The following is a 7753-nucleotide window of genomic DNA, read 5'->3' on the forward strand; positions in this document are numbered from 1 at the left end:
CTCACAATTTTTGCTATGGCTTACAAGCCGGCTTCTTGTAATCAACTCAGGAAGCTCGTTCCAAATCTATGGCAAGCCAGGTTTCGATGACTTGAAGAGTCTTTCTACACTAGGAAGAAGAACAAGCCATGCCATGTTGGCTCCGAGTATACTTTCTTTGGATGTTAACTTCTTCGCAGCTGTGGTAACTCCTCCGATTTTAGCAACAGCTGCTGGTATGGTAGGAGGGAAGGCTCTGCCCGTTACACTGGTATATCCCACAATGTACCAGAACTTTTCTGGTTTTCCCACTCAATCAACTGCAAAACTTACTACTACAACTCTTCGATTCCTTGTTCACAACATGAGAATCGTGGAATCAGTTCAATACAAATGCAAGCACACCACTCCTGACTGGCTTTGATTGGATGACCAGATTCATGATCCCAACAGTGAAATCCGCCAGCAGACATTTATTTGACAAACTACTTCGTAACCTAGAAAAATAGCATGGCATGGCTGCAATCAGACGCACTAGGAATCCTAATTGCTATTATTTTACTTGGCAATTTGAATTCGCAAAAAGATAAATCTTAGATTTCATCTGGGCATGAAAAATCCGTACACGAAACATTCTGAAATCTTCCAAGCAGAAAAAACAACAGAACCAGTTTCTACTGACTACAAAAATCTAAAAGCCCCCAACAACAACTTAAGCATCTGCACTGCCATATCCTGTAGCTAAAACAACTGGATGCACAGGCACAAACATTCACATGGATATCAGAGAACAAATTTGGGGATAGAAGTTGGTGTCATTAATGTTACAATATGCCCTTACAACCTCAGCAACAACGGCCGGTCAAAAAATCTAAGCATGTGTAAGGCCTTGACTTTTCTTCAAGTTCCATTGCTGTGGGTAATCTTTCCAAACTATATAAGCTGCTTCGAGCAAAACAGAAATCATATAAATTTCTGCAGACTCCTTTACTGAATGGATACACTCGTTCAGGAATTCCTCTGCGGATCAATGAAAGTTAAGAGGACAACGAAATCAGAATATAAATAATGGTCAAATCATATTTGCTTTTGCTAGTAACATATGGTGCCCATAGCAACAACAGCCAATAGAACGCTGGCACCAAATAATGCAACAGTGATTGCCCATGAATGAACCCCGCATATGGTTTGATTTCAATAGATTTCATTGGTCATTAAACAGAAATCCAACTCTAAATGAATGATGTAAAATAAAAGAAGATTACAGGACTGCTAGCAAACCTTAGATATGGAATGCGTCTACGTCTTACAAGTTCATAGGTAGTTTGACATGTCAGAATAAGATAGCTGCATCAAAACCCATCAAATTAGTATAATCCTGCTAAAGCAGGCCAGACATATTTCATGCATGTAGACATTTTTTATGATATGCATCTGATTTTTGGGGCAAAAGGAAGTGTTTTTTAACAATAGTCATGGAAACTTTAGTAGTAAAAAACAAGTGCACGCATAAAAGCCCTAATCTGCTTGTAGTTCCTTTTTGTACAGGCAAACTGTAACCAGGTATCATTTCCAATTCCTTGTCAGCATTTGCATGATCTTTTACAGCATGAGTAACTATTCTTGATCTATTTCCACTCATTAACATGCATAGATAGCCCATCAGCACAAAGAAATCAAAGGGGAATTTTTACCAAGGCCAAGGAAAGATTTTCTTTTCCTGCCTCCAGAACCTAGTAAACAATGGATTGTTTCCTGGTCAGTATTAGCATACTGGACAAGCACTGTTGTAAGAAACACAATGTGTTAACTAGAAGTGTTCACAGGTTCGGTTCGGTTTGGGCCCAAAATTCCAAATGAACCGGGATATGAAATTTCATAAGAAAATGACCCGAACCGAACCAGTTCGGTTCGTTCAAACTGTTTTTATGGATTGAAACCGAAAATCATCTATGAAATAAATAAGCAACCATTTTCCTTTTGTCCAGCAAAGATCTGGTCTTCTCTGTAAATGCATCAACAAGTAACTACGGACGAAGCCAAGAATTCATAAAGAAAAAAGGAAAACAACAAAACCAGCAGTGGAAATGGAAAACCAATAACATGCAATGAAGCCAATGGATTTGCTTCTACCAAATCAATACCACACAAACTAATTATATAGATAAGAGAGGGTCTTCAATGAAAAGAAGGAACAAGAAAGAGAAGGCAGGGGGAGACGGCACAACGAGATGTGGGGATGTGCAACTACTGTAAGTCTGTATCCAATTTGCTGTATCAAGAGGGGGAGAACGAGAGTGGGGGGAATGGAAGAGGAGGCAATCTCTAACAACCTCTCAAGTACAGGGGCGATAATAATAAAGACAGAGAGAGATGGAAACGGGAGAGATGGAACAACTAGCAGCTGTTTTCACTGGGAAAGGGGGAATTTTTAAGGTTAGCAAAAGGGGGAATTTTTAGGGTTAGCAAACTTAGGCTACGTTAGTTTTCTATTTATACCCCTTTTTTTTTGCGGGTTTAAGGTTATATTGAGTCCGGTCTAGTTACCCAATTTCAACTTCTAAAACCAAAACCGAACCAGCCCGAGTGAGTTTTATGATTTTTAAATCGGTTTGAGCAGTTTTTTCTCTCGGTTCGATGTTTTCAGTTAACTTTTTTCTGGTTTTTACAGTTTAATTGATTGGTCAGTTTTTTTAAATACCCCTAATGTGAACCAATCATATTTGGGACCTGGCCATTCTAATGGTCCTTGTCAAGTGGAATTCAGATTCATTCTTAAAATGGAAAACTTAATTCCATGCTCCTACTTTTATGATCAAAACATGCCCATTCGATACAAATGATATCATTAGAGAACTATAGAACCAAGATGACATAAGGATAACTAAGTCAGCTCACTAGAAGCACCGAAAACAACAAATGGCATATTCTAGCTATGTGTCAATACTCTGGCTTTTATGGCTAGCATAAAAGTGAAAGGAGCTGCGTCTGAAACCATGTATCATGCAGGAAACAAAGTATTGAGTGAATGAAAACACTTGCCTATGGAAAATGAGGAGCAGCAGGAGAAAAATCAAGGCAATCGACAAAGTAACCAATAGCAGGATCATAATTGCATCCTTCCACCTGACAGAAACGGCATAATTTAGGATCAAATTTAAAGATGCAGGAGAACTAAAAGTTGATCCATGTGTAGCTAACTTAAAATTCATCATCAAAACCACTGGCACTAGCAAGATAAAAAACTTGATGACCAATCATTGCCTGTTCTCCTTTCTTTGAAGGTAATGATTTTAGCCAGGCATCAGAGTGTTTCAACAAGTAAAACAGAAGCTTCAGAGAAAAACAGAAAGGACTTCAACAAGATACTGTACCAAACCCTTGAGATGTTAGCCTTCAAGCATGTGATGTACAAGATGCCAGTCCAAAGGCATAGCGCTGTTTCTTCAAAAATGTACCACCTAAGAAAAACACAAAATTAACGGAAGTACATTAAAAGTATGAGGCAAATCCTAAATGTTTCAACTGATAGGTGTCATAAACCATATAGCCCTACATGCACTGTTGGGAACACCAACCAATAACTTCAATCCATATGAACTGGTCCACTGCAACTAAAATTTGCAGCAAACAAAATTCCATGTTGTAAATCATTTTATCCAATGCATGTGAAATCAGAAATCTGATTATCTGAATGCAAAATGACTATGAAAATGGTAAAATTATAACAAAATGCTTGTCTCTCTTCATCAAATAAACATGTTAATACTATCACGTAGTGAACATGAGATCAGATATGATAATTACAAATGATAGATATTGAACTCAATCGATACTGAAGAGAAAGAAACAATCAATCATAAACAGCTGCAGCTTAAGTTTATGATGACCATACAACCATCCTTATGGAATTTGAAGTAAGGCAACATTTTGTTTACAAGTCATCCATCACAATTTTGGCATAGAGAACTTTAGAAGGATAAAAAACCTCACCAAAATCGACAATGATTTCCCCGGCCAATGCATGTCCCAAGCCAAACACAATGATGGTCAAACTGAAGAACACATTTGTCACAATCATGGCAATGCTTTGCTCGTGGAGGCTGCAATTATGGCAAAGAAAAATAAATAACAACCAAATATTAACATAAGGGTGAAATAGAATTCATTATAAAAAACAAAGCCAGAAAACATGTTGAATAATCAACACAACTTCACCAGTACTTGGTAATGTATGCAATCAAAAGACTATTAAAATGCCACCATCATGAAAAATGAGATTGTAGAGCAGGAAAAGCAGCAAGTCTGGAAAATGGTTAAGTTTCTCAGAGGTTTAAAGCAACGCCAATTAGAAGCCAGATCATTACTCTGCAACCTAATGTTTTCTATCGAAATTATTGCAACCAGCATATGTGCATAGTCACTTTTTATGCACAAATTTCCTGCAATCTTTGTATGTGCATGTGTGTAGTTACTTTTTATGTGCGTAGTTACTTTTTATGCACAAATTTCCTGCAATCTTTGTATGTGTATGTGTGTGTGTGTGTATTTTTCATTCATTGCAAAAGAAGGAAAAGTTGACCATGGAGGAGTTCCAGTGAATTTTGAAAGGTTAGTGATGGGTAAGTACTTCGCATGATCTCTGACAATTTTCCTGCAAATGTATAAGTACATTGATGAGATGACCACTTAATATGCTCTATCATGTATTGCAAAAAAAACAGTAATTTATGTCATAATTCCATGCTTGTGGGAACATGAAAGCAAGTCTTGGGCTTGCAATCAAAAGGGTGTATGTTCAAGTCACAGAAACCAATCAATTCAGGGAAAAAATGCTGAGGGGTACACTGACCAAATTCTCCATCCAGAACTTTTCAATGAGCTCACAAACCAGTAATTGCCTCCATGAGTAATAACTTGGGAAGAAAATTCATTTAGGCACTTTTAGATGCTATACTCACCCTAAACAAGACAACCTTCTTATACAACAAACATTACAGTATGGAAGCAGGTAGTTGTAGATATAAGCATTCTAGAGTTGGAATGAGATTTATATTGATGCAACCAGGTGTATCACACAAGCTAGGACGTAAACATGAGATAACAAAATACCTGTTCAACATTACAATATGAACATGTCAAAGTTCTGCAAAGACCAAGGCAAAGCAGTTAGTGGCAATTGCTAGTTTTTTAAAAGATATAGAATACCTGCATTTTCTTTCACCCTTTGTAATTATCGCACGAAATTATAAAGAAATCAGTGGCACCACTATCTATTCAATTTCCTGATTCATACCTCTAATATGATTTTGTTGGGCATCACATTATCAAATGTAAGAAAACAACTGAAATTGTAAGCAGGGACCTTGCAAACTTTTATCATCATCCCTTTTCAAGACCTTATGGTCCAGACCTTTTCCAACACATCATATTCTAATTTCAAGGCTCTGGGTACACTTAAGGCTTAGTCAAGGCATTGGCACCATTTGAGTAAACTACAAGTACTTTTTAGGAGTTGTATAGCTGTCTCTTATAGTCACCATTGACTTTACATTCACCAGATGCAAGAAAACACAATGACTGCTTTTGGTCAAGTCAATAACACTCCTATTACCATAAACTAGCCAGCCCATCAACTTGTCACATAAAAGACCAACAGGGCAAAGGAAGGGATTCCTCAGTTTACCCAGCATTGCATACCTAATAGATGTTCCAGGGGGATACATGTCTAGAACTAGCTTTGTCCACGATGTAACATTACTCCCCGGAATATTTCTTTCAGACTGACTTCCTTCCACAGTGATAACAAAGCTTCCACTTTTGCTTGAAGCAGGCTGTCTTTTCTTAAACATTACAACAATTGATAGTTAGTGAGATTGACTTAAATGCAACTGAACTCACAGTTTATTTTAATCGTGTTATTTGAAATGATTGACCTATTAAAAGAAAGTTCAAGTTTAGTTCTTACTTTGACAACATTGATGACCTTCTATATAATGAATTTTTCTCATTCAGATCCCTCATTGCATCAAGGACATAGCTGAAATTTTTAAAAAATGGGCACGATTAGAAAACAGAAGAGGAAGAAATAATATCAGGCAAGTAGTGAAATCAATCAAAGAAACTTATATTACAGAAATTATGTGTTGTAACCACAATGCAGATTCATCAAGAGGCATTACAACTGCAACAAAATTTACCCGGGAGAAGAACACGATGTAACAAAGTATTGAATCAATGCTGCAACAAACAGCAACAGATATATTGCAGTGTACCTGAAAGAAGGAAAAAAGTTGCGACTAAATTCTTGAACGTTATGGTATACCGTACACTCAAGTTAAAAGCAAAAATAAAAAACCATACCAAAGAATTTTAAAATGTTTTAAAAAACACTAGTAACAACCTCCTCACATAGATTCCTTAATGTCCACTAACAATCACATAATTATGCACTCTACTTACCATAATTTTTACCTAAGATCCCAATCACAAAGTAACCATAAAAAACACCCTTGATTAATATGATAATTGATAACATAAATAAACATCAAAGGTTTGTCAACACATCCACAGAGAATAATTAAGAATCATAAGACTCCTAAACTTACTCTTATTGTCAAAAGAAAAAGGGCATTTCCCCTTAACACTTCACAACCCATTTTATATTTTCATTATTTTGTTCAGACGTGCAAATTATCGGGATGAAACAGTAATCAGCCATTTCTACCAAGCCTTAAGTTATTGACTAAAATTAATTAACTCATTTTAATTCAACAACTCAATTAATCAAACTCATTCAATCAATCAAATTTCAATTCCAACATCGCCGATGTGATCATGACTAACCAATCACAAGTCGTCTTCAGCTATATTTCAATAATTCAATAAGGGCATTTTAAGTTCCACTCCAACTTCAACCAATCAAAAACACAGAGTAAAAACTTTCACTCAATAACTCAAATAATTACTCTCAAATTCCCAAACTTTCATCAACCAACCAGAAAAGAAAAACAGAAACAAACATACCATGGCTCTTCTTTGGTTTTCTCTATCAAATCACTATATAAAAGAAAGAGAGTCCCTGCATATACAATATGCAACACCACTAATGCTGCTTTCAACCCCAATGAAGATCTCCTTGCTACACAAACAAAACAACAACATTAATTACAAAAACGAAAGAAATCCATTCTTTCATTTCTGATTTTCTAGCAGAAAGTCACCTGGATCGGCAAGGCAGGGGACAATACGGTAGCAGAAATTGAAAATTGACATGGAAGCAAAAAAATCATTAATTGAGAAAAAAATAAAGAAAAGGTACGAAAAATAATTCTGCGAAGCAAAACAAAGAAGAGAGAGTGTTTTAATTGAAAAGGGAATGTGATGGATATCTTGAAAAATGAACGATTTTGAGAGAAATCGAAGTAGAAAAGAACTGAGAGAAAAAGAGGTGAAAATATTTAAGAAAATAAATGAAGAAGGGATTAGTAGTGGTAGCTGTTGTTTTATTTTTATTTTATTTTCTTTTATTTTATTTTGTGTTCTTATTTGAAGAAGCTTTATAGTTGAAAGTTGATTAGCCGATGCTGCTGAAAAATTAAGCTACTGTTTCGTTATTATTTATACCTCCATGTGACTTGGGGAAAGTTTGTTTTGCTAGGAGTGGTGCTGTCATAACTATGACTTCAAATAAATGGATTTAAAAAATTATTATCAGTTATGATTAAGAAAAAAGATTTTAAAAAATATATATAGTTCGTTAAAATTATTGTGA

The 7753-nt window shown here is 35.8% G+C and overlaps 1 protein-coding gene across 4 annotated transcripts; it reads right to left on the reverse strand.

Annotated features, from left to right (window-relative positions):
• Positions 1-554: 554 nt before the first annotated feature.
• LOC105113337 (protein S-acyltransferase 10-like) lies at positions 555-7490 on the reverse strand. Of its 4 annotated transcripts, XM_011009485.1 has the most exons (12): positions 7203-7489; positions 7006-7120; positions 6180-6254; positions 5948-6019; positions 5680-5817; positions 5092-5125; positions 4610-4633; positions 3973-4082; positions 3354-3440; positions 3022-3105; positions 1261-1326; positions 555-999 (listed from the first exon to the last, which is right to left on the reverse strand). In XM_011009485.1, the coding sequence occupies exons 1-12, from the start codon at positions 7252-7254 to the stop codon at positions 825-827; spliced, it is 1032 nt and encodes a 343-aa protein (XP_011007787.1). In that variant the 5' UTR covers positions 7255-7489; the 3' UTR covers positions 555-824. The 4 variants fall into 4 exon arrangements, with proteins under 4 accessions (XP_011007787.1, XP_011007790.1, XP_011007788.1 ...); XM_011009488.1 differs by lacking the exon at positions 1261-1326 and having other exon boundaries at positions 7203-7490; XM_011009486.1 differs by lacking the exon at positions 5092-5125 and having other exon boundaries at positions 4576-4633.
• Positions 7491-7753: the final 263 nt, after the last annotated feature.

This window comes from Populus euphratica, unplaced genomic scaffold (genome assembly GCF_000495115.2).
Source record: "Populus euphratica unplaced genomic scaffold, PopEup_1.0 scaffold409.1, whole genome shotgun sequence".
Taxonomy (NCBI): domain Eukaryota; kingdom Viridiplantae; phylum Streptophyta; class Magnoliopsida; order Malpighiales; family Salicaceae; genus Populus; species Populus euphratica.

Bases quoted from the DNA above. Each gene is read 5' to 3' on its own strand.
- LOC105113337 (XM_011009486.1), bottom strand. From the start codon at position 7,254: ATGTCAATTTTCAATTTCTGCTACCGTATTGTCCCCTGCCTTGCCGAT. The intron at 7,121-7,202 runs GTGACTTTCTGC...TTGTTTGTGTAG, and splicing joins CCCCTGCCTTGCCGATCCAG to CAAGGAGATCTTCATTGGGG. The intron at 1,000-1,260 runs GTTTGCTAGCAG...ATTGATCCGCAG, and splicing joins AGACGCATTCCATATCTAAG to AGGAATTCCTGAACGAGTGT.